Raw genomic sequence first — 27,625 nt, forward strand, 5'->3', positions numbered from 1 at the left:
CATTGTCCTTACACTAAGCACGTACAGTTTGGTTATCCCATAAACAATGCACTATGGCAACAATTCACATAGCACCCATTTTGTATTAGGTGTTAAAAGAAATCTAGCACTGGGCATAGGGGTTGCATGTTATCCCAGCACTTAAGTGGTAAGAACAGGAGGATTAAAAGTTCAAGGCCAACCTCAAGCCCATAATAGCAAGTTCAGTTCTAGTGAGGACTACATGAGATCCTATTCCAAACAAAAACATCTTGGTCTAGTGAGCTGTCTCAGTGGGTTAAAACTCTTGTTAATATGGCTGACCACCTGAGTTCAGTTCCCATGACCCACATGGTAGAAGGAGATAACCAGCTCCCACAGCTTGTCCTCTGACCTCCCCATGTATTTATGTACATACATGCATATATATATACATATATACATATATATATATACATATATACATATATATGTGCACATAAATAAATAATATGTTAAAGTAAAAAATATATTCTGGGCTCAGTGATACAAACTATGTTATCTTAGCATAGATTTTGTGCAAATTCTGTACTACTTTGTACTGCGCCTCCTTGGATTTTGGTATCCTTAAGAGTCCTGGAGTCAGTCCTCTATAGATACCAAGGAATGAAGGTACTCTTTCAACAAAGGTTAGATTTTTGTAACTTAGCTAAAAAATCTCTTAACCTATTTATTCTGTTGTCAGTGATACTCATTTTTGTATTTTCTGTTAAAAATGTTACTGTTCCGCTGGATGTTGGTGGTTCATGCCTTTTATAAAAATTTAATTATTTTACTTATTTACGTCACATCCCACTCACTGTCCCCCCCCCCCTCCTGGTTACCCCCCAACAATCCTTCCCCCTCCCCCTCTCTTCCTCCTGCCATTCCAAGTCTTCTCAAGGCTGGGTGCTTCTCCCACTGAGGCCAGACAGGGTAGCCCAGCTAGAAGAACAACTAGCTATAGGACCCTCATGGAGGCCTGCCTGTCTGTACTGAGAGAGGGAGGGGGAGGGAGAGGGAGGGAGAGGAGGAAGAAAGGGAGAGAGGTGGAGGGGAGGGGAGAAGAGAGGAGGGAGAAAGGGAGAGAGGTGGAGAGAGGGAAGGAGAGAGAGGGGGAGGGGGAGGGAGGGAAGGAGAGAGAGGGGGAGGGGAGAGGAGGGGAGGGGAGAGGAGAGGAGAGGGACTGAGACTTTTGTCTTTTTCTGAAAGTCCCTTTAGAGCACATACCTAGAAATGTATTTGAAGTTTGTGTGGTAAGTCTGTATTCAAATGTTCCAAGTGAGGACAAACTCTCTCAAAGTTGTCATACCAGTTTTCCCTCCCACTAGGAGTGGAGAGCTGCCATGCTCCTTACCTCTAACACTCCAGGTTGATGGGCTTTGTCATTTTACCCAATCTGTAGGTTGTGAAATGGTATCTCTTTGTGGTTTTAATTTGCATTTTTCTGACTGACATGAAATTAAGCAGCTTTTCATGTGTTTAAGGACCATATATGTGTTCTCTTCAGTGGCACTCCTAACCAGTCATTTTGCAGGTTTTTCACGGGCTGATATTTTCTCATTGGTTCTTAGATAGTATTTTGTGTTCCGGATGCTAGTCCTTTGTCACAGTTGCATGAGTTGCTGATCTTCTTTTTCATCCTGTAAACCTATTCACTGAAGGAGAAGTGCCATGAGCAAACCTGGAAAATGAAAGTCTCAACTTCTAGACACTGCAGTGACACCCTGTGGGTGTGCAGAGGCAGGGCCTGGCACTGGAGTAAGCGCATCATGGTACTGACTGCCCCTGACCTGTGGTGCTTGCCTTTGCAGGTGGAACAGGAGGATTTTGTAATGGAAGGGCATGGCAAGACTCCACCTCCTGGAGAAGAAAGCAAACAGTGAGTCACAGTTTTATTAAAAGGGTCCTATTACAGCTCCCCAGAAGCAGTTGGTTCAGTGTGCTGAGAGCACGGTGGCTGGGCTGTGTAGCCGACGGAGACCCTGCAGAGCATACCAGTTGCTTTGTTGATGCCTTGATTCTATTTATAGATTAACTAGAGGGACAAGAAAGTTGCCTTTGTTGTTTTTCACACTTGGCTAATCAAAATTTATGTTATGCTTAAGCAAAGGCTTTACGGCTCAGGATGTTCCAAATTGAACTAATTAAGTTTGGGTGTTTTCCAAAGAAAGTATGAACTGGTGCTTCCTTTGCTTTCCTTAGCAATGTCTTCATGAAGGAGGCTCAATTAGCGGGCTGTCTGCACACTCGGAGCGAGGCTCTGTCTGCACACTACCCTGAAATTCAATTCCAGTGATAATTGAAACTTCTGATCACTATTAAAATTAAGTTTTTATCTGATGAAACAGATGCTAAAAATATTATAACTTAGCCAACATTCTTAGTAATTCAGGATTTATCTCTTTCCACTTCTGAAAAAGCGGCTGGTTTTAAACTTCAATTCGGGACCTTTGGTATAGCTTTTTAGTGGCTGTAAATAGATCGTATTTTCCCTTAGTCTGTCATAGAATTGAGAAAATGGTGTTTCAAAGCAGACTGGTTTTTCATATGCCCTTTTAAAGGAAAAATACTTAAGATGGACTTAAAGCGCTGACATCACTCTGAGTTTTATTTAGACAGTAGTTTCCTAAACTGAATGGGATGGTGATTCATGAGATTTACCAAAATCTGTAAAGAAAACTCCTCTTCTTTGTCCTTCTCCCTCTTTTTTTTTTTTTTCCTAGAAAATAGTTTATTTTGGTGGATCTTAAGAAAATGATGTTTCCTAAACCCTGAGGAATGAATTATGCAGAATAGACTGCTGCCAGGAGGCCAGATTCATTAAAGGGGAGTGCCTTGTCTTGTGTTTGTTGTGAATGGAAACCAGGAGATCTTCACAGCCCTTTAATTTGCTAAGCTAACAGTTTTAAAAATAACTCACAGTATAATCCTAACTTTGCTCTATTCTGTCTACTGCACTTTCATTTTAGATGAGCTGGTGGCATCAATTCCTCTTTAGGAAATTAGAATGCCAGACACCTATTTGGGCCCATGAAAAAGGAGTAGAAATACTTCAAATGATTTCTCTGTGGCTCCCACCCAACCCTTCCACCCCACAATACTGTCCTATAAAAATCACAGCTCCATTTGTCAAGGGCTTTCTGTAGTCACAGTAGATATATGTCATCTTACTGGCTCAGGTTTTTTGTTTTTGTTTTTTCTTTAAAGATGTACTTATTTTATATGTATGGGTGTTTTGCCTGCATGCATGTCTGTGCACCACATGTATGCTTGATACCCACAGAGGCCAGAAGAGGGTGTCAGATTTCCTGCAACCAGAGTTACACATGGTTGTGAGCTGCTCTGTGGATGCTGGGAATCAAACCTTTATCCTCCTGAAGAACAGTCGGGGCTCTTTACCACTAAGCCAACACTCCAGCTCCAGTGTCATTTCCACTTGGAGCATATTGTCTCCATTTTAGTCAAAGATCTACCTGTGTCAGTACAACTCAAAATGGAATTTAAGATTTAGTCCCAGATCTTGCTGACTGTAAGGTGTTTATAGTATTTATTTTTCTGTCAGTTCTTGAGCTGTCCCTGAGCAGTGCTCCTGAAGGGACTATGGTTAACATAGTAACAGAAGTCAAGGCCAAGGCCTTATGAAGAATAGGAAGTTGGGGGAAAAAAACAGTGAAAGGGCACGAAGACTTCTTCCAGGATACTAAGGAAAGTTCTGTTCTTTAGAGGTCTAGCGTCCATGTCCTAAACAAACCTGTCTTTGTCTTCAAAGGCCTCTTTGGTAATTGTAACCTGTCCTGAGCTGGCTTCTTTCAGTGGTTAGGAATCCTTGAGGAATAGATTATGCACATGTGTGTTCTGCTTTTAGAGAATTTCCAACAGCACATTAAACTTGAGTATCTTGTGTGTTATCTTTACCATTCTCTAGAAGCCCTCTAAACCTTGAAGCTTTGTGTGTGCTTTGGTTCAATGCTAAGGATGGAATCAGGGGTCTTGCACTTGGTAGGTGAGCACTAAGTATAGTCCCTACCTTTGTTTGTTTTTGTTCACTCATTCTTTAGTTGATTCATTCATTCTGGGTCTACTCTGTTACCCTATATTGAAACAATTAGGCAGAAATGTATCTTCTGTCCTAAATATGTTTACCTCTGTGAGTATCAGGAGCAAAGTAGCTGTGTTCTTTTGTTTGAAGAAAAATGGAGTTTTTATTTCTTTGTTTTGTGGGGGTGTTGTTGTTGTTATTGTTTTGTTTCCTGTGGTACTTGTGATAGGACCCAGGGCTTTGCATATGTCAGGTAAATGCTCTGCCACTGTGGTCTGTCAAAAGTACTTGGCAAAAGCAGTTTAAGGAAGAAAGGATTTATTTAGGATCATAGTTTGAGGGAGTCCATCATGGTGTGTGGAGGAAGAGCGTGAGGCAGCTGGTCACATCATGTCACACTCAGCAGAATGATGAATGCCAATGCTCTTGTTGTCACCCATTGTCATTTACATTCAGTGTAAGATCTTAGCCCATGGGATAAGGCCACCCGAATTCAGTGTGGATTTTCCCTCAGCTAAACATCTCTGGAAACACCTTCACAGACACACCCTAAGTATGTCTCCTAGGTAATATTAAATCCAGTCAACCTGATGAAGGTTGAGCTTGCCAGGCAGGTACTTGGTCACAGAAGTGAAGAGTAGCAACTACTGCACATGGTGCAGCACAATGCCTGAGCCAGTATCTGCTTGTGCTGTGTTTTAAAGTCATCACGCAGGGCATGGGGGTGTGCCCCTTTGATCCCAGCAGAAGCAGGTGGATCTCCGAATTCCAGGCTAGACAATTTTCATCATGCTTTTGTTTTGTATAAATGTTTCATTCACGAAAGCTTTTTGATTTAGTTTTGATACTGTTTTCTTTGACACTCATGGGAAGAACATTTATCATAAGTGATTTTTCAAGCTAAGTGTTGGTTTTCATGTGCTAATGAGTTTGGCCTCTTTCATTTCCTTTTTTCGTTTCACTTTCTAACAGATCTACACTTTGAACCTCCATTCTGAAATTGACTCTCATCTTCAAAAGATATGTGATACATGCCTTTAGTCTACTAAAGTCACTAAAGTGATCCAGTTTTTCTAGCAAATATTTATTGGATCTATTAATTCTTCATTTGATTTTTTGAGAGCCCAAATATCTGAAAGCACGGTCTATTGAAGAGGTTTTTGCATAATTGTGTTCACTTCAGATGGCTGTATTGCTCGGTGTTCAAAAGGCCAGGGATGGCAAGGCAGAGCTTGGCTAGCATGTGCAGAGCCGTGGGTTTGAGCCCCAGCATCACATAACAACCTGGCCACAGTAATGTATCATGCATGAGTCCCAGCACTCAAAGTTCAATGTCATCCTCAAGTCTACAGTGAGTTCAGTCATTTCAGGACACAAAAGAACCTGTCTCCAACAACAAAAGAATATCAGCCTATGAATAGATTCACTCATAAAAATGTATTTGTGGTCCTACCAGGGGACTGAGTAGGTAAAAGCCCTCGCCACACAATTCCCATAACCTGAATGTGATCCCTGAAACCCATAGAGAGGTGAGAGGAAGGAATGGCCTCCTATGTCTTGTTCTCCAAACTCCATAGAGTTGTTCATGTGCACACCCACAGTCACTCACATATCATATACATTTTAATAAATAGATACCCTAGATCACACTAAAGATCCCTAGGCTAGCCTTGGAGCACAGTACTTACTACTTACAAATACAAGGTCCTCACTTAGTTTCAGGCAAGGCAAAAAAAGATTCCTTTTGCTGTCCTATTCCTTGCTCTGTATTTGACCATGCTATTTAACACTATGCAGACACTCATACAAAGGTATATACACAGACACAAAATAATAATAAAGCTGGTCATGGTGTTGTTGCCTTTCATCCCAGCAGTTAGGAGGTAGAGGCATGAAGATCTCTCTTGAGAGGCATGACTTTGAGGCCAGCCTGGTCTTTATACCAAGTTACAGGATAGCCAAGACTACATAGAGAGATCCTCTCTCAAACAAACAGAAAAGGAAAAAACAAGAAAAGAAAGGAAGAGAGAAACAAAAAGAAAAGAAAAAAGTAATAGAACAAGCCTCTTTAAAGCTCTAATTTATAAATATAACAGAGTATGATAGTAGCATATTCCAACAGTAATTGGATTCAGGTTGTATTGGGGATTCCCGGGTAGTTTGGGATACTATTCTGCCTTCTAAGACCATAGAAACAGAATTCACAATTACATTTTTCTCCTCCTCCTCCTCCTCAGTTGCATTTTTGGTAGCATTGAAGTTAGTAAACTTTAGAAAAGCCTTTTTGCTTTTGTGTCTACAGTTTCCTTTACCTGGCAAATGGCAAGCCCCCTCCTTTAGGACTGCGTTGAAAGGACTAGAGACATAACCGAACTGGAATAGTGCCTACCGGCCATATGCAGAACCCCTGCTTCAATCCCTAGCACCTAGGAAAACTAGGCTTGGTGGCCTGCCCCCATGAGAGAGAGAGAGAGAGAGAGAGAGAGAGAGAGAGAGAGAGAGGGGGAGGGGAGGGGAGGGGAGGGGAGGAGAGGAGAGGAGAGGAGAGGGAGAATGAGAATGAGAATGAGAATGAGAATGAGAATGAGACTGAGAATGAGAATGAGAATGAATGAATATGAGGGAGGAAAAAGGAAGAAGAGGACGAAAAATGGAAACCTAGATCAGAATTTTAAATCTTACCTCTGCTGTGAAAATTTTTTTTCTCATTTTCATTATGACACCATGATTGATTGATTGATTGATTGATTGATTGAATCTGCAGTGCTAGAGATTGAAACCAGGACCTCACATAGAATAGGCAAGTGTTTAACCACGGTCTTTCCAGATGATAATAAACAGTTTTACAGATTCCTGGACCTGGAAAATACCTGCTACACAGTGGATGTTCAAATAGTGACTGCGGAACCCAGAGCCTAAAGCCTGCCTCTCTGTGTGGTTTGAGGTTTTATGTGTATGTGTGGGGGTGGGGAGGAAGAGTAGCTATGTTTAACTTTATTTAAATATTATACAGGATGCACATTCAATGAAACAGGCTATGCTGCAAATGTGTAATTTTTTATGTTTTGTGTAATAGAAGAAAATAAACGTAATGTAAAATAAAATAATGAAAACAATTTTTTCAAATAAAATAATCAGATGTTATCAGCGCAATAATCAAGATAATAATTTATCAACACCAAAACAGAGACTATAAATCATGGAACAAATAGTTAGAGGCCAGGAATAAGCTCTCACGTATATAGGTAAAAAAGCTTTGACAAAGATGCAAGAATAAAATTATAAGGCATTTCCAGAAATACTGAAAAACTGGAATATCTATATGCAAATGATGAGTTTTAACCCATGCCTCACATACACATTTCTCAAAAGTAGTTAGTTTATGGGCTTAAGCTTAACTTCAAAAATTTCAAGATATTTCACCATAAATCACAAGACAATGAATTTGAATTGAATAATTTTTTAGTATAATATTTTTTTGTTAATTCTTTGATGATTTCTTTTTTTTGTTCGTTTGGTTTTTTTCGAGACAGGGTTTCTCTGTGTAGCCCTGACTGTCCTGGAACTCACTTTGTAGACCAGGCTAGCCTCGAACTCAGAAATCCGCCTGCCTCTGCCTCCCGAGTGCTGGGATTAAAGGTGTGCACCACCATGCCCGGCGATGATTTCTGTGTATACTCTAATTTACTGGTTTGTTTGAGACAAGAGTCTCACTTTATAGTTCTGACTGGACTAAGACTTGCTCTGTCTGCCACCTCCCAATGCCTGGGATTAAGGGTGTGCATCATTATACCCAGCTGATAAAATTGTGTATATTTTAATCATTCATCCCTTATTCCTCCCCTAACTCCTAGATCTGTCCTACCATTTGTTTCCAACTTTATGTCCCATTTGTGTTACCTATCAATGCATGGATGTTGAACCATCTCCTGGAATATGGTTGACCCATGAGGGGCCACACTGCTAAAGAAAACAAATTCTTTCCCTTCTCTAATACCCATCAACTACCAATAGCTCCTTGGCTAGGGTGAGGGATTATGAGGCCTTTCCTTCTCTATGCTAGCATGTTGAAAGACTTGACCTTGTGTAGGGTACCCTAGCTGATAGAAGTTCAAGAATATATTGATACGGTCATGTCCAGGAGCCACTGTTTTCCCTGATCTGCCTCTGATCTTCCCAACCTCTGCCTCTTAAAATCTTTTTACTCCCTCTCCCAAGATTTTCTCTGAGCCAGGAGGCTGGGGGCAGCTGTATTATATAGACATCCTATTTATAGCTGAAAACTCTACAGACATATATTCTTTATACTTTGATTAGGTATGTTTCTACATTAACCATTGTCTACTGCACAAATGAGCTTTGACGAGAGCTGAGAACTGTAGTACTCATCTAAGTAAAGATGCAGGTCTTTAGAGAGTAATTTGATGCCATGTCAGTTTAGAAAAATAATGATAGTAGGTTAAGCCCATAGAGCCCATGGTTTCCTCACCCATGGGTTCTGGATCAGTTTACAGTACCAAGTCTGTGTTTCCTCTCATAGGATGTCAGGCCTTAAATTCAACCAGAAAAGAGTTGGCTACTTCTATACCATTTGTGCCACTATTGCAGCAATTCTCCTATAGTGCCAGTCTGGTCCTAATGGTAGCTTGCAGGAATCACAGGTGGGTAAGACCTTTGATGACTTTCCTTCACCAGCAGGCTGCAGAGCACCTCCTAGTGCTTTGAAAGCCAGCCAGCAAGAGAAGAAACTTCCCTATAGTATCAACTTGATTTCTTCATGTCCTGTGACCAAAGTATGTGGTGTATTGAGCAATAGGATCTTACCATCAAGACCTGGAGTGCAATCAAGAGCAGTGCCAGTAGCCTGTATTGTTTTGGGGGTCCTTAGGGCATCATTGACCAACACCTTGAGGGGTAGATGTCTCTCTTAGCACTAGACCTTTTGTTTTCTTTTTGTTCTTTATTCTATCTATCTATCTATCTATCTATCTATCTATCTATCTATCTATCTATCTATCTATCTATCCATTCATTTATCTGTCTATCTATCTATCTATCTATCTATCTATCTATCTATCTATCTATCTATCTATCTATCTATCTATTTATTTTTGAGACAAGGTTTCTGTGTAGCCCTGGCTGTCCTGGAACTCACTCTGTAGACCAGACTGGCCTCAAACTCAGAGATCCACCTGCTTCTGTCTATTGAGTTCTGGAATTAAAAGTGTGTACCGCTACCACCCATCAGTACTAGACTTTTTTAATTTGGCAGTCTGTAGCTTCTGGAAGGAACATTATCCTCTGTTTAGGGTCATTACAATTTCTCTCCCTCCCTTTGCCTCCCCTGCACACTTCTCTCCCCCACCCCAAATCCCACCACACACACACAGCCCACTTATGAAACAGTAGGTTTACATTTGGGTTTTTTTTTTTCCTTGTTTTAGATTAAATTTTTTGTATGTGAGCATTTGCCTGCATGTATGTATATGCACCATGCATGTACCTAGTTCCTTCAGAGGCCAGGAAATGGTGTCAGATCCCCTTGAATTGGAGTTATAGATAGTTGTGAGCCACCACGTAGATGCTGGAAACTGATCCCAGGTCCTTTGCAAGAGCAGCCAGTGCTCTTTACCACTAACTCGTCTCTTTGGACCTGTGGTTTTTCCAAATATCCCTAGTGTTAGGTATCCTTTCCTCTCCCCTTCCTTCCCACCACTAGCCCCACTTAATACTTCTCAGAATTCCTGTTCATGGCCACTTCTACCTTAAAATCTTTCTCCCCTTCCCTCAGTCCCTTTCTAGTTTCCTGACTTCTACAGCAGTCTAGAAGATTGAGCCCAGGATCTCAAGCATGCTAAGGAAAGTTGGAGGAAGATAGCACTATTTAGGGAATGTGGCAGATCTGGAAAGTGGTAAAGGAAGCAAATGGCTTTTACCCTAGAGCAGTGGTTCTCAACCTTCCTAATGCTGCAATCCCTTAATACAGTTCCTCATGTTGTGGTGACCCCAGCCATAAAATTATTTTAGTTGCTACTTGATAACTGTAATTTTGCTACTGTTATGAATCATAGTGTATTTTTGGAGATAGAGGATTGCCAAAGGGGTTGCAACCCACAAGTTGAGAAGCACTGATCAAGGATGTGTTCTCAATAAGAAGGCGGGGAGAGCTGGACACAAATCTCACTCCGGATCTCCCAGTGCAGCTGTAAGACTGCCTAGGTCCTTGATATCCTTGTGTTTGCAGACTTTGAAGGCTCTGTCCCATGTTACAGAAACAATAAGAGATACATTCTGTATAAATTCATGATTTGATTTATTATTGCTCTCATATTTTAAAAGAATCTTTAGAATTTTGATTCTGAAATTCTTTGGCTAAAAGCCCTGATGTGGTTGATAGTAATCTAGGACTTTCGCTGCTGTTTTGTTTGCTTGTTTGTTGTGAGTCGTGGTCTTCCCATTGCCTGTTCTGACTTTGATCTCTGTGAGCCTGAAATTGGCCTTTAATCCCTTCTTCCTCTTAGGTGCTAGTATTACTTTTGTGCTTTAGCACAGTGAGTGCCTTAATTTTTCTTTAGTTGATTTTTGATATTTTGTATTTTCCCTACCATCCATTACATTGAATCCTCTTTCCCTTCATAATTTCTGACAGGACTATGTAGCTATATAGCTCCAGCTGGCTTTTAGATCTTTTTATTTCTCTCTGCTGCAGGTATGTGCTGTAAGTAATAGTTATTGAATTCAGGGTCTCATGTATGCTAGGCATTAGCTTCTTTTAAAAATTATTATTATGTTACTTTTTATGTGTATGAGTGTTTTGCCTCCATGTACATCTGTGAATCATGTAGGGAAGCCAGAAAAAGGTGTGGGAACATCTGGAACTGGCGTTACAAATGGTTGTGAACTGTCCTGTAGGTGCTAGGACTCAAATCCAGGCCCTCTGGAAAAGTAGCAACTACTCTTAATCACTGATCATTTCTTCAGTGCCAAGCCCTAGCTTCTTGACTCTGTGGATTGTGGTCTAGTATGGGATTGTATAGCTGAATGGTACTGTTGTAAAAATACTGGGCAGAGGTAAAACATTTCTATATGCAGAGTGACTAAAAATTGATTCAAAAATCAAATGCATAATGAATGTGAAGTGTTTGCAGTAGCGCTCACCTGTGCCTGTCATAGGGCTTCACTGTAGCCCTGCCGCTGAACACACAGCGCATGCACTTTGCACTACACAGGCTTTCACACAGTACAGTGCCAGCAGATGTTGCCTGAAACACCTTGGCTCAGACTCAAGACTATTGTATGTTCTGATGGCAGTGTTTTTCCTTTCATACAAACTGTTGAACTCTTATAGGAACATAATGGTTTAATTATGGAAAACAAAGACTTAGCATTATCTTCCTATGTCATTCTTCCACATTAACTATAAATTGGTGTATCTCTGGATTATATTGTTAGATTTTAAAGATTGCTGTTTAAGTCTCTGTTAATAATATATATCTTTGAATGAATTTTGGCTTGAATTAGAAGAGAATTCTAAGAGTTTCTAAAATGGCCCTAAATGCATCTCTGCCATTTTGCACTATGTGTCTATGAGAAGTGGTATTCTCAGTGTTGGTGATTATAAAATCAAAATATTGATCAGCTCTGAAAATATTAAAGATTCCTCATGTCCTGCAGTATCAAATATTTAGCCAAGATTTAATTCATGTAAAAATAATTATTAGTATGAGTATTTATTTTTATAATAAACAGTGTTACAGTTATACCAAATAATTATTTTAAAATATTTTTCATGATCTATTATCAATCATTTTATTTGCATACTTTTTATTCCTTGTGGGTGTGTTCATGCATGTGCCAGTGGATGTGGAGGCTAGTGGCCAGCCTCTACTGGTCAGATGCTGTTTTCACATGGGTGATTATGGCATGGCGAATGATTTACTGACAGGGCTCTCTTCCCAGCCCCCTTGAACTCCTGAATGTTGGAATTATAGGTATTCCCCACCAGCATATGTTCTATATAAAGATATATCTATAGACCTAGGTTGTATAAACATTGGTCAGGTGAGAAGAAAGGTTATAAGAGGGAACAGTGTAAGAAGCTATGTAGTATTAAATAAAACAGGAAACAGATTTAAATATCTGTATAAGAATACAGATAGAGACAGCAGAATAATAATTTGTGACCATCACAAATTGAAACAAGGTGGCTGTGTGGTCACGTTTTCACTTATTGAGTATACTAAGGTTTCTGTAACTCATCTGGAAGGTACTGGAAGGACAGAAATAGGTTAATGTTCAGAGTTTCCAGCCTGGGAGTCTCCTGCCTCTGCCTGAATCTGTTGTCAGTCCACGTCTCTGTACCCTTCTTAGTGCAGTGCAGACAGTGGAAGCCCTTCACACCACAGAGCATCCGAGCTGCCAGACTGCCGGGCAGTACCTCTGCCTGCCCCTAAGCAGCTCCTTCCCTGTTCTTTTCTGAGTGGAAAAGTGGAGGGCATAGCGTAAAGGCATTAAAAGCCAGAAAGACAAACACTTAGCATTTCGATGGATTTAACAGATTCTTTTGCAAAGCAAGCCTGGCCTTTAGTTCTCTGCTGACTGGCCACTCAGCCTAGTTTGTTTGGGAGAAGCACCTTGGCCAGCTTACTATTTCTGCTTCTTTATGTCTGGAAAGAATCCTTAAAATAGATAGAATGGATAGGGATTCCTGGAGATTTCTGGCATTCATTCCCCTACAGTACTTATATTTGTATGTTATTTCTGTTTAGCCCAGCTCTTCTGAGTAGAGCTCTAGGTGATTTCATTGAAAAATTTATTCAGCTGCTGTTTGGAGTTCAGGGCAACACCTTACTGAAGATGGAGAAGATAGTTGACAGTTTGTAGGGAAAGACCAACATTAAGCAGTTTCTGTCATAAAAGGAAACACTCTGCAGTAATAAAATGTGTACTAGGAATTTAGCAAGAAGGCCTGGCTTGGACTGGGAGGCTCAAAAGATGCTTTCTTGTTTTGGTAGTGACTGACTTTTTGGGGCAGGGTCACATGGCATCGCTGGCTTACCTGGAACTTGCTATATGTAGAGCAGAGATCCATCTGCTCCTTATACTAGGATTAGCAGCGTGCATTACCACTCCTGGCTGGTGACTAACTTAACCAGAATAAAGTGAACAGAAGGCAAAGAAACCAGGGACAGTAGTTTGAGCACTGGCTACTTTTGCAGAGGACCTGTGTCCAGTTCCCAGAACCCATAACTACAGCTGCTCACAACTGTCTGTAACTCCAATTCCAGGAGATCCATCATTCTCTCACAGACAAATGTAGGCAAAACACTTATATATATATATATATAACAAAAAAAATTTACAGAAGAAAGAAACAGATAAACTAAGGTACCATGACTTCCCATCTCCACTGCACACCTGCCAAAAAGGAGCCGGGGTGGGGGTGGGATGAGGATTGGGGGCTGGACTTATACTTCTAGCCCAGTGAAGATGTCTCTTGAGGAGGAGGAGGCACTTGGGCCACAAGAAGCTAGGTAGGCTTTAATTGAGTGCCTAGTCTCCGAGCGCCTTCCTCAGCAGAGAAGGGATTAAAGATGACTCAGAGCTGCCCAGCCTGGAGGAATCCAGTGGTGAATCCCTGGCTTAGTCTTTACTTAGGTTTGGGGGAGAGGCTACGGAGCGCTGTACTCACACAAAAGGCGCCAAGTTCAGGCTCTCCTGGTCTCCCTTTGCTGAGCCTTTCAGATATCAGGTGCTGGTTAACCTCCCTGAACTGACACACTGTTTATGAGTGGGTAGAGTAACTTCCTGTCTTTTTGTGTATTTTAGAGGTAGCCAGAAATCAGCTGTGTCCTGTTTCGTTTTAATTTAAAAACGAAATTCTCTTTCTGTTTAGGTAAGCTTTGTTTAAGCCCCCTTTTAAAGAGCAGTTTGCCAGTCTGTTCTTGCCCAAACATCTAGAGAATAACTAGCAAGGGAGCCAAGATCAGATCCAGGATCTGCAAGCATCGTTAGCAACTGAGCATATTTCTATAAACCAATAAAGGTTTTCCTATTTTGTTCATCTGTTACCCTTATGGTGTTGCCGCTTTCACATGCAGTATCTGTAGGCGGGAGTATAACAGCATTGCACAAATGAAAGCCGGTGGAAAGGGGCTGCTTTTGCTTTAAGGCAGCTTCAACTCCAGCTCCCTCCCCTTTCCTGATTGACAAACCTACCCGAAGTCACGTGATCCGCCTCTATTTGAAGGTCACAAAAAGCTGCTTCCTTTAGAGACAGAGGGGGAGAGAGAGAGCAGGAGGGAGAGTGAGCGAGAGAGTTAGTTCAAGCCAAAATGGCCGACAGAGTCTCTGCTGGTTTCTGAATATTTAAAATACAAAATACAGATAGACAAAAAGAATTCATTTTTTGGACCTTTTTTCATTTCCATTTCTACCTTGTATGCCTCAATTTGCTGGATTTAAGCACTGCTGCACTTTATGAGGTTGGTAAATATTTTCAATTTTTAAAAACCAATTGATTTATATGGATCGTGTCTAACCGTTTGCACTAGTGGTGTTGCAAATCGACATTTCTCTAGCATGGAGACTGGCTTCAGACATTTCTCGAATCTGTAAATCATACTCGTGATGTACTTTTGGTTCAGCATTTTAGAAATGGAAAAGACTTGGTAAAATATTTAAATTTTGAAGTGATTTAATTGCACTTTTAGTTTATATGTAGCTTTTTATCATTTCTATCATGCAAATAAACGAAGCTGTGAGTAATTGAAATTTAATATTTAGAAAGAGGTTTTTAAAAAACACAAGCCTCTCCTTCCCCCCTTAAATCTGCTGCAAAAATTTGCATAAATATAAATGGGTTTGCATTCTTTCCGCTGCTAAGGCCGACAAAGGATCAGGGAGGACTAGCCCTAGAATGGGAAAGCTTTTTCTTTCTCTCTCTCTCTCTCTCTCTCTCTCTCTCTCTCTCTCTCTCTCTCTCTCTCTCTCTCTCTCAGACCGGGCTATCCTTCCTGGAGATGTGAAGAGCCTAAAGTGAGATACATTTTAAAATAGGGCCAGCGGGTTACTGAACACACCAGGTTTGGGGTTCTAAATTCCCCTTCTTGAAATGCAGGCAGTATGTGGCTCACCCCTCTTTCCTGCGCGCGCTCCTTTGCACTGGTCCCAGTGTGTGTTCTCAAATGTGCAGCCAGATGCGCTTTTATTTTGATCGTGGCTTCAACCAAATGGTAGGACTGTCTTGTAAACATGATTATTTTAAAGATATAAATGGCTCTTTATTCTGTTTAGAAATTGTTTCTTTACCAGTTCTTCGAGTACATTGCTCTCCATTTCACATGAAATAAAATATTTTGTTTAATGTTAGATTTTCAACGCCAGCTGAGTGTGCGATGTGTGCCTTTTGGACATATTTGTTATAAGTGGTCATTTGGGATCATAATACCGAGTGTCTGTGTGATTGTTAGTAACCCTGAAAGTGTGGTGCCTCAAGTTAAATTCCATTACTCCTAATGCAGGATTCTAGAAGCCTGCGAGCAGGCTGGAAAGAAAGCCGAAAACTTGCTTTCTCAGGGCCGCCTCCCCCTATCATTGTGAGAGTGTGATGTAATGCCTCTCGCTCTGTGTGCTGAAAAGACTGTAGTTTGTGATGTGGCGGGTAAATTACCCCCCCCCCCCAACATCCCTGTGGTGGCACTAATGTCTCGGCAGTAGCCAACAACTGTGTAATTGGACTTAAGGGGCTCGCGACAGGAGGAAACCAATTCTTTTTTTTTTTTTGCCCCCCCCCCAACATCCCTTCCCCCTCCCCTAGCAGATCCTTGGCTCTGAGAAGCCTTGTTTTCTCTCCTCTCTTTTCCTAATTTGTGTCCCCTTGATTTGTGCTGTGGCATATTGGCAAGAGAAAGATACCATTCTTCTAAGTCTGCTACAGAGTATAGTTTAGAAAAGACATTTAAAATACGCAAATGGCCATATCCCCATTAAATGTGTAGCCCTGGATTAAAGCTAATTAAGCATAAATGGAATAATTTTGATCAGAAGGGGTTTTTGGTTTTTTTTTTTTTTTTTTTGGTTGTTGTTTCCCTTTTAATTAATCTAATTATGATATGCTAACCAGCTGGGTCTTAAAGTGTTCAAAAAATAAAATGGGGAAACTGCTGGACCAATTTGAAAATTTTGACAGTGTGGAAGAGGGTGTGTAGTGCTTTCAAAAGCTTTATTCACTGTTAAAATGGGTTGGCCTCTTGTGCTGAAAATGGCCTGTTTCTTTGGGCCAATTGTGTGTAGATGAAGGGACTTTTCACGCTAATTTAACAAAAAGACTTTCCATTTGAATACGTAAGGATAATTAGTCTTCTGTCTCAGAAGAGCCATCATTTTATTATTTTTTAAAGTAATGTTGTTGTTATATTAGTAATGGCTATAAGCAGAGAAGTGCCTGGAGTGCTAAAGGCTTCCCATGTAAATTTTATGGTGACATAAATTCAGCTTTTGTGTGAGAGGAATTGGAAACATTACATTAAACAGGAAGACACACTTGACGCTGAAATACCTTTACAGTTTGGATTAGTAGAATTTACCTCAGTGACAGGAAGGGTTGCATTGTGCTGGGTCTGAGGAGAATTAGAGCTGGCTCTTGTTGTTGTTTTCTCTGAAAATGAAAGCAGTCATTCGTAGCGTCACTTGCGGGGTGATTCATTTTACCCCTGTTTCCTAAGTTGCGGCTGAAGAAGAGAAAAAACTCAGCTTGCCATGTTTTGCCTTCTGCTGCTTTTTGTGGACTGTAAACACGTGAATGGCAGGTTTATTCCCTCTTGCAGAGAGGAGCCAGAGCAGTGCCCACTCTCCTGGGCAGAGAGGAGAATGATATTAATAAGCACATTAGCAGAATGCATTCAGAGGTACCGACAGGGTATGGTGGGGACCCTTTCCCAGAGACAGTGCAGAGGTGAGATTAACAAGACCCGCTCTCTTGAAGGGTGAGCACGGTGCTCTGGGGGAGTTTTTAAAGCTCAGCTGCCATTTTGGGTCCAAGTTTTTGCGGAGCCAATTCTTACTCTCACCAAATTGTGATAATTCAGAGCAGATAAATGAGTAGCATGTGCAATGCACAGATGACTAAGGACGTGCCTGTGTCTTCTTTAAGGTTTCCTGCTCGTATTGTTGGGTTAAAAACTTTAAAGATGTGTTTGGTGGTATGAGGAGCAAACCCCAGCTGTATTAGAGCTCAATATTGTGGTTATGTTTTAAATGACACGGTGTATGCAGAGGAAGGGTCTCACTAGAGAAAGTAAACATAATTCTTAAGCCCCACCTCCATTAATTTTTTTTTTCCTTATGCTACTTGTGGCTTGAAACTATAAGTCATTATTCTCAGCTCTTCTCTCTCTCTCTCTCTCTCTCTCTCTCTCTCTCTCTCTCTCTCTCTCTCTCTCTCTCTCTCTCTCTCTCTCTCTCTCTCTCTCTCTCTCTCTCTCTCTCTCTCTCTCTCTCTCTCTCTCAAGAGATGTCTTAGGCTTACCACTGAACCTTCACAGCCTTTGATAATGTTTATCAGAAGTTTGTCTGGCCTTCCACCTGGTCTGCACAAAGCCTTGGCTTCTTTGATAGATGTGCAAATGTAACTCTGCTGTTAACTCTGAGTGGCCTTTTGCTATTTGCTATCACTGCTAGGACAGTCCTTTAAAAAAGAAACTTTTGGAAACTGAAGCCTAGACTTCTCCAACTCTGTCTTTACCAGATGCTGAAATGTGAGCAGTCAGGGCTTAGGGCACGGGCGCAGGCTCAACAGTGACAGTGATGGAATGACTCTCACCCCACCAGACTACCCAGGACTGAGAAGTTGAGAGAAATTTATCTTTTATAGGGGTGACTTTACTCTGGTTAAGTGACACAGGCCACTGTAAACCATCCTTTGTTCCTCTCTACTGGTAAGGTTAGTGAACCTGGCTGTGCATGAGGAGCATTGAGATCAGGCGCCTGGCCACAGAGGTACTCCAAGTGTGTTCACTGAAAACCCTTATCTGGAAAACTCAAATAATTGTCCCCTTTGTTAGTTTTTAGTCATCATTTAGATATTAGACTTTAAGTGGAATTTTCTATTTCAAGAGGGGATCTTTGAGCATTGGTTGAGAGGTAACGCCATAAGCTAACTGTTTCCTGGTATAGATTGTTCCTGGGTTAGTCTAATCCCCCTTGTCTCACCTCCTTCTTAGGATTAGACCACAGAGAGAATTCAAGTCACTTGGCCTAAAGAGGGATTTAACCCATGAGGGTTAAGTGTTCTCTTCTTTCTTTTATTTATTTCTTCAGCAATCATTTGTTATATCCTGATGTACATGCTAAGAGAATCTAAGAATTTTGACCCACTATTCACTCTGAACAGCCAGCCACTTGGTTTTTGTGGGAATACTCAATATCTGGTGACTGTGGTGACTAATAAATAGCCTTGGGTTGTATATAGTATGAAATTCTATAATTTGCTTTACTGATAATCTGGGATTGAATAGTAATTTTTGTTTCTGATAGTCTAGAGCAGTGGACTTCCTAATGCTGCAATCCTTTAATACAGTTCCTCCTGTTGTGGTGACCCCAACCACACAACTAGTTTACTGCTACTTCATAACTGTCATTTTGTTGCCATTAAGAATTGTAATGTAATGGAACAACAATATAAACTAACCAGTACCCCCAGAGCTCCTGTCTCTAGCTGCGTATGTAGCAGAGGATGGCCTAATCGGCCATCATTGGGAAGAAAGGCCCCTAGGTCTTGCAAACTTAATATGCCCTAGTACAGGGGAACGCCAGGGCCAAGAAGTGGGAGTGGGTGGGTAGAGGAGCAGGGCGGGGGTGGGGGATGGTATAGGGAACTTTCGGGATAGCATTTGATATGTAAATAAAGAATATATATATAAAAGAATTGTAATGTAAATAACTGTGTTATGGTCTTAGGTGACTTCTGTGAAAAGGTTATTTGAGACATGCACACAAACACACACACACACATACACACACCCGTGGGGTCTCATCCCACAGGTTGACAACTGCTGTCCTAGAGGTTTACATTTAAGGTTTGACATGGTAATCTTTTCCCTTTGTTTTCAATAGCACCGCAGAATCTCTTTAAACGTACCTTTAGAGTTATCTCTGAGAACCTTATGACCTCAGTTGTCTTCCTAGTTACTTTGTAACATTCCTTGCTTTTACTTTTTTAATTCCCCTTAATCATTTCACTGAGTATAATTATATAGGACTTGTGTATGGAACCCTCTACACAAAATAGCCTTTCCCAGAACAGTAAGTGTAGAGAAACCTGCCTCCTGTTCTGTTCCCAGGACTTGAACCAAGAGGACGTGCTCATGATTAAACAGATTTGAGTGCAGGGCACAATGGCACAGGTTTATGATTCAGCTTCCAGAGGTAAGGCAGGAGGAACTAAGATTTAGAGGCAGCTGCTGTAGCATCCTCATGGAGACAGATTCTGGCTTGGTTTTTGTTTGTTAACTTGTTATTGTAATTATTTGAGCTAGATCTAGTGTAAGGGTCGCTCTTCCTGTATAAAAATGGGGAGAGTAGGTTGCTGTGAAATACAAGAAAATGCTGTGTAACAGCAGGTACCTAATCTTGTTTCTCTCACCTTCACAGAATCTACCTTAGTTGAGAAACCAGAAGGCTTTTTTATAAAAACAGGGTGATAGTCTGAGGCCCAGGCTGACCAGCAACTGTGGCAGCTTTCCTGCCATGGCCTTCACAGTGCGTGGATTACAGGTGTGAAACATCATGGCCCAAATAAACCAGAAGACTTACAGCCTGAGAAGGCCCTGGTCTTCCTTGTGACCACCAGGGTCATGAAGGATTAGACAAGGACAGGAACAGGCTGGTGCCTTTTTATTTTTCATAAAGACTCCAGAGGCCCATGTTTTCATCTTATTTCCTCTTCTTCTTTCTTAAGGTAATCTGTTACTTATATTTTATTGATAGATTACATTTATTTATGTATTTATGTATTTATATATTTATTTAGAGACAGGGTCTAACTATACAGCTCTTGCTGACCTGGAACTTGTTATGTAGATTAGTCTGGCCTTAAACTCAAAGATCTGCCTTCCTTTTTTTTTTTTTTTTTCCGGGACAGGGTTTCTCTGTATAACCCTGGCTATCCTGGAGCTCACTCTGTAGACCAGGCTGGCCTCGAACTCAGAAATCCGCCTGTCTCTGCCTCCTGAGTGCTGGGATTAAAGGCGTGCGCCACCACGCCCGGCTCTGCCTTCCTTTTTTTAAAGATTGCTTGGATTACAGGAGTCTGCTACCATACTTGGCTAATGCAGTCTCCATACTCATTCTCTTCCATCTCTAGCCATATAAATGTTTTCTTGTCTCCTTTTCATATGTTCTGTTGTTGTTTTTTTTTTAAAGATTCGTTTATTATTATATCTAAGTACACTGTAGCTGTCTTCAGATGCACCAGAAGAGGGTGTCAGACCTCATTATGGATGGTTGTGAGCCACCATGTGGTTGCTGGGATTTGAACTCAGGACCTTCGGAAGAGCAGTCGGTGCTCTTAACCACTGAGCCATCTCTCCAGCCCATATGTTCTGTTTTGTATCAAAAGTTTCTAGGTAATTTTACATGAATTATTATTAGAGTTGACAAAACAAAGGAGAATATAGAATACAGTATTTCCTCTCATTTTAAATATTTGAGTCCATATATAAATTATATGTAATCAAATTATTATTTTTTTACTCAGAAGATGTGTTAAATAATAATAATAATAATAATAATAATAAAAATAAACAGGTTGGTTTTGCACTTTACAAAATGCTGTTGAATTTATAAAAATGGCTTTTGCTCTCTAAGCTTGTTTTTTTAAAAACATAATAATATTGTCTACTTTATCATTAATACAGCAAATAATTAGTGAATGCATGACAATATTAAGTATTAGCATCAGAGAAAGTATGGGCTTACCAGTTGCTTTCAGATTGATTTGATTGGTGCCTGTTCTGGTCCACAGGGGAGGAATTCATATCTGGTCCTGTAAACTTGGTCAAAGGAATGTGGTTGGGAATGTCATAGCCACTGCTGTTGCTTGCTAAATGGACATGGTGTGCCTGTCAACCTGCCTTCCAGTGGCTGTGTTCATGCTTATAGATAGATGAGTGCTGCAATCAGCTGTGGGCAGAGAACCTGCTTTCTTACAGTGGTGTGCAGTGACTGCAGAGACTGGTCAGAGTACAGAGAATGTGACTACTGAATGCAGATACATGAATGGGAATCTGAACCCCCCCCCCCCCAAGCTTAGGAAGCCTCTTGGAAAAGGGGGCAAAAGAGCATAAGAGCTGGAGGAAGCAAAAGGGGGTGTGGAATGTAGGCTTCTGGGAATGCTATGGCTGTCTACCTGTTGAACTCACGGAGTGTATGAGCATATGCTTCCCCATACAAGATTTGATCTGTCCTGACATGGGACTGGGAGAGGCTTTTCAGGGCACCACCCTTCCCTGAAGACTTATGTACACACACATACATATTCTGTGTGTGTGTGTGTGTGTGAGAGAGAGAGAGAGAGACAGAGACAGAGACAGAGAGACAGAGAGATCACGCCCCACTGGTAAGCTCTGTAAACCTCTGTACTCCTGTAAATAAATGCTCCCTCACACATGCTCCTGTGAGAAATCCAAGTACAATTCATTGGGTCTCAAAGCAGAACAGCTCATGAAAGTAGATGGAGAGATAGTTGGGAACAGGAAGGGACTTATATCTGGAGCAAGATGAGAGAGGGTGGTGAATATGGTCAGAATACACCGTGAACATGTATGAAACCCATTAGTAAACATAAAAGTATGTTTTAATGAAAAACAAAACTGTGATATGAACATTTTCTCTAGGCACTATTGCTGAATTAGAAATTAGAATATAAATGTGAGGAGGCTGGCCGGTTCAGGATGTCGCTCGATTACTAAGGAAGATCACCCAACCCAAATGGAAGTAAGCTTGTACAAAGGCCCTGTCTGCAGCAAGAGCAGACAGTGGCATATTTGGGGAGCTTCATTGTATCCTATGTGGTCATTATTGTTGGGGCGTAATTGTGCTTAAGGAAAGAGATGATCTGGGAAATGGAGAATGAAAGTTTAAACCTTGGCAGGAAGCAATGGAGTCGGTCGGCCACCAGAGAAGTCTTTTTCTTCAGAGCACTTGGAAAAGGTTTATGCAGGAATGTCACTTGTCACATTGGATTTGGGGAACGGCTGAGAGGGTAGAGTATGTGACCATTCTGACTACTTGATACAATAGTGTTCTCAGGAGGTGTGAGCCAGAATTGTCTGCAAAGTTAGGAGCAGATGATTCCCAGGGACATTTGGGAAACCGATACTGGGCTGGGCTCCTGTGGGGAATAGTGAGTACCCTCACTTGAGTCAGAGGCCATTTAGATGAGAGGCAGATGTGGGGTTCACGCCATGAGTTTAGTTTGGAGTTATTGAATGTTGTGACTTTCAAATAAAGATCTGCAGAAGTTAGAGACCTAGTCTGGGATAGACTTAAGAATTCTTTGTAAGCCGGGCGTGGTGGAGCACACCTTTAATCCCAGCACCTGGGAGGCAGAGGCAGGCGGATTTCTGAGTTTGAGGTCAGCCTGGTCTACAAAGTGAGTTCCAGGACAGCCAGGGCTATACATAGAAACCCTGTCTCCAAAAAAAAAAAAAAAAAAGAAAAGAAAAGAAAGAAAGAAAAAAGAAAAGAAAAAGAAAAAAATTCTTTGTAGTTTCAAGTTTTCAAAATTCTCCTTAAATTGGTTTTCCTGGTAAGGTGTCCAAAGATGGCTTATCCATCGTATGTAGTATAAGGGGCAGTGGTTGTAGGAAACATTGTTTTATAAAGAAGATAAAAGCCAGCCAGGAAGTGGTGGCACACACCTTTAACCCAAGGCAGGGGCAGGTGGAGCTTGGAGTTTGAGGACAGCTTGGTCTGCAGAGTGAGTTCTAGGACAGCCAGGGCTACACAGAGAAACCCTTTCCTTTCTTAAGGGGGGTAAAAATGATTTAAAACCATATAGTTCGTTCCACTGCAGTGGTGGTAGTAGTACCAGGGTTTATTTTGTTTTGTTTTTCAAGGCAAAGTTTCTCTTTGTATCCCCATTCCTGGTGTCCAAGGGCATTTGGAGAAGAGAAACACTGGTTTGAGCTGGATTGATTGATCAAGAAATGCTCTGTGAAGACTTGGCATATAGGCAGGGCCTAAAGATTGGGCAGAATTGGGCTCAGGGAACTCTGAAGGCTGGGCATTCTAGCTTGAGGGACAGGAGCAGGACTGTCCAAGAAAACTGATTGAAAGTGAGTGAGGTGAAGAGGAACCGGGTGCCTTCTGTGAGTGGTTCACATCCATGTTAGGCCATGAATGGAGGTCTGTAAGCTTGGAGACAGTATAAACAGAGTTGCATTTGGGAACTAGGCTGGAGAGGAAGGACAGTGCCAAGTGTAAGGAGTTCAGAGTCCAGCAGGTCAATTAGAGTTGAACCAGGCAGTGGTAGCACACTCCTTTAATCCCAGAACTCAGGAGGCGGAGCCAGGTACATCTCTGTGAATTTGAAATCAGCTTGGTCTGCACAAAGAAAAGTTTTCCTATCTTAGAAAAACTTTTTTAAAAAATGAGTTTGGTGCAAGGACTGTGGTGAAAAGACCTTGCTCTGAGTGAGGCTGACCTTGGACTACAAAAGGGCAGACTCTAGGTTTTCTAGGTGAGAACTTGGACTCCTCTGCATATGAACTTCCCCTCATATATACAGAGTTCTTCAGGTAGAACTGTTGGGCAGAAAACTGGCCCTGTGGAGCTGCAGCCTGGAATGAGGTCAGAATGGAGATAGTAGGACAGCTTCCTGTTGAAGTGATAGTGGATGCCTAGGGGTGGATGAGGTCACCCGGGACTCTACACAATAGAAGAAAATGAGAATGGGGACAGGAAGAGAAAGAAGACCCGGGGAGAAGTAAAAGAAAGGTAGAGTCAGTCACAGACACCAAGGATGAGGGAAGGACTTTTCAGTTCTTTGCAGGCGTGACTAGCAGTTTCAGGTGCTGGGCAGGAAAGAAGGTACCTGGTAATGGCTCTGTTCCGGAGCTGGTGCTGAGAGGGCTCCAGCAGGAACACCAGGGGAATCCTTAGATGATGCCAGCACGGTTCAGGGGAAATAGAAAACAAACCTTGTAAGAATGAAGTTATTTTGAACGCTGTTTTATTTAGCCGGGTATATGTAAAATATTATCAGTAATTGTGTAATTGATCTACAGCTAGAGAAGTATTTTACTTTCATATTGAGTCTGAAATCTGGTGTGTACTTAACAGTTAGGACACATTGTAGTTTGAACATAACATTTTCATTGGAAGTCCTTGGTTTGTATTTACATTCCATAAAATTGACTACTTTCTCATGAAGAAGTAAATTCACGTGCACAAGTCTTTTCCAAGCATATGAAGTTTTTCCACTAATGCAGAGAACTGTCAGTGTTTATACTAAATTAAGTTTGAGTGGCACTAGCCACATGTTGGTATCACAATGGATGCCAGAGTAGCTACTGCAGGGTTATTCGAAGTAAAAGGTTGTTTGTGGTGCTGTACACTTTTAAATATCTATGTAAAATGGCTTCCCCAGCGCAGAACCTTTCACAGGGTAAGCACTATTCTGAACACTTTTTGGCTTAAAATGAAAGAGTCTAATCTTTTCCATTTTTTTTGTAAAAAGGTAAACTTTTTATCAACGCACACAAATTTCAAAATACTATTTTTGTTAAGGTCAACAGAATGGTATACTGGTAGAGGTATCTAACCACACCAATTTGTGTCATATGTCTAAGTGCCCCATGTGGAAGGCCTATATCTTGGACCAAACTTGGGGAAGGTTATGAACATTCCTACCCCTTTCTGTAAGTTTCCTTTGAATCTAGTCAAGATGGTAGAAATAGGCACTAAATATGGATTCAAAGCTGTGGGCAGCACACACACACACATACACACACACACATACACACACCCTCCCTCTCCTTCTCCTTGACTGTTGTGGTATATGAGGGAGAAAGATGTCACAGGGTAATTTGTACTTGGCCTGACTTCCCTTCAGCAATATGCAGGTTGTTTTTTTGTATTCTTGGTGCCCACCTGGGTCAGTAGAACTAATATTTACTGGAGATGGGCAGTTCTTAAGAGTTTATAAAAACCAGGTTCAGAGACTTGCATTCATCATCTGTCAGCTTAAGCTGCTTTATAGCCACAAACTATGCAGAGCTTCTAAATAATGATCAGGAATGATAAAAAAATTAGTCTTGAATTCTGCTTGGAACTGAATCTTGTTCCTGCTAGAAAGTAATTGTTCTTTGGTTACTCTTCATAATTTTGTATGTATGTGTGTCTTATTGTTTTTGTTGTTGTTGTTTAAGGTGGGGAGGGGTGTCTTTTTATGTAACCTTTGATTTCCTGGAACTCACTATGTAGACCAGGCCAGCTTTGAACTCAAAGATCCTCCTGCCTCTGTCTCCCTGGTGCTGGGATTAAAGACATGCACCACCATCCCTAGCTATGCACAATATTCTTGTTGAAACAAAAGAGCTTATTTTCTACCTAGTGTTCAGTAAGAGTTTGGGGTGTCAGCTATTAAATATTGGTTTGTTTTATTTTATTTATTTATTTTTTTATTAAAAGAATCTCATCCTGTTGTCCATTTTGACCTTGAACTTCTGGGTATAAAGCCTGTTACCTTAACCTTGAAGTGCCTCAATTACAGACAAGGACCCCCACACTAAGCCATTTGGGTTTTTGTTTGTTTGTTTTTTCGAGACAGGGTTTCTCTGTGTAGTCCTGGCTGTCCTGGAACTCACTCTGTAGACCAGGCTGGCCTCGAATTCAGAAATCCGCCTGTGCTATTTGTTTTTTAAACTCAATATGGAGAATAATCTTTTACAATTTTTTGGGGGGGGTGTTTCGAGACAGGGTTTCTCTGTATAGCTACAATTTTTTTTTAGATGTACTTATTTATTATTTTATGTAAGTACACTGTTGCTGCTTCAGACACACCAGAAGAGGGCATCAGATCTCATTACAGATGGTTGTGAGCCACCATGTGTTGCTGGGATTTGAACTCAGGATCTTCAGAAGAGCAGTCAGTGCTCTTTAACTGCTGAGCCATCTCTCCAGCCCAATCTTTTACAATTTTGCTTCCCTTTAGAAGGGTATTTTGGTTATTCATTTATGCCTTTGTTAAGATTGTCAGTGGTGGGCTTAAATAAAGCCTTTTATTGCTATAAGGATGGAGGCCTAGCAAATGATTGCTGCCTTTCAGGAGTCCAGAGCAGCGGGCTTATGTTAGTAGTTGCCTTTCTAGGCCATTGTTTTTCTTACTGTGCTTACAGAAATAATTGCTGTTCTTTTTATGCTGTGTAGATTCATTCAGTGTAGACACATTGAAAAGAGGGACAAAGACCCAGTGACCTCTTTTGTCCACAGTCCCTCTTCTGGGGTCCTGGCATGAGGTGTAGGTCTAGGTAGAGGAGCAGTTGAGGTATACATAGTTCAGCCGTCCTGGCCAGGGCGTGGCCATGACGCTCATCTCAGCCTCTGCTGTAAAAGTTGTCTGGCTAGTTCTGTGTGAACTCTTTTCCTAGGAGGTACGATCCCATCTGGCTTCCCCTGGGCTTCAGCTCTTTCCTTCTTTCAGCATGAGCTTTGGAGTGCCTTATTTTTAATAGTTGAAGGGAAGGTCATACTTGTCTCCTTAAAATATCTTCATTCCTGCCAGGCAGGCCATTTCCACAAGACATGGAAATACAAATAGATATTCCTTTGGAGCTGTGGATGCCACACCTGTGGATTCAGTAGTCTGTGTGTCAATTTTTAAAGAAAGTGCATTTAAGCAAGTGTATAATCTAGAGGTGATTTACTGGGATATGTGAGTATGATGTAGGTTATATATAAACCCATCATTATATGAGTTATAAGTGAACATCCATGGATTTTTGGTAGCTGAGGTCCCCCTGTATCTACCAGCCATATTTTTAAAGAAATTTAGGTAGGAAATACTTTTCAAATCCTTTCTAGTGTATTTTATTGGAAAACCTCACAAAAAACACTGCCTTGGTTTTGGGAAGAGAGAAGATACTGTTGCGGTCTTCCCCAGAGTTTATGAGAACACATCTCTCAGGAGGAAGACTTCTTCAGATGCTTTCAAGATGACTATTTTTCTCTAGTTTATTTTTGTTGTAGATACTAATAGATCTGCTGTGCCTTCCCCAAGGAGGGGGGCTCTCAGTTAACCTGAATTAAAAGCCTTTGCTGCAAGCTAACATGTTTATAATTGCAGTGTATAGACGAAGTATAAGTGATGTCATTTTTAAAGTACTCGTATTTTTCTGTTTTGTTTTTGTTTTTGAAGACAGGGGTTTCTCTATGTAGTTTTGGCTGTCCTGGAACTTACTCCATAGATCAGGCTGGCCTTGAACTCGGAGATCCTCCTGCCTCTGCCTCTCAAGTGCTGGAATTAAAGGCTTATGCAACCACCACCACCAGGCTTCCCCAGTCCTCCTTGGCCTTAGTTGGATA

At 41.2% G+C, this 27,625-nt stretch overlaps 1 protein-coding gene across 7 annotated transcripts in view; it reads left to right on the plus strand.

Annotated features, from left to right (window-relative positions):
* The window catches only part of Tnrc6b (trinucleotide repeat containing adaptor 6B), a 217,188-nt gene that overhangs the window by 73,432 nt on the left and 116,131 nt on the right, over positions 1–27,625 (plus strand). For 6 of the 7 annotated variants that reach the window (XM_029548218.1, XM_029548217.1, XM_021216504.2 and 3 more), the window contains one exon: positions 1,812–1,879. In XM_029548218.1, coding sequence (XP_029404078.1) covers positions 1,812–1,879 — 68 coding nt within the window. Of the gene's footprint in view, positions 1–1,811; positions 1,880–14,328; positions 14,524–27,625 lie in introns of those variants that run through there. The other variant, XM_029548222.1, reaches the window with a different exon arrangement.

The sequence above is a fragment of the Mus pahari genome, chromosome 17, assembly GCF_900095145.1.
Source record: "Mus pahari chromosome 17, PAHARI_EIJ_v1.1, whole genome shotgun sequence".
In the NCBI taxonomy this organism is placed as follows: domain Eukaryota; kingdom Metazoa; phylum Chordata; class Mammalia; order Rodentia; family Muridae; genus Mus; species Mus pahari.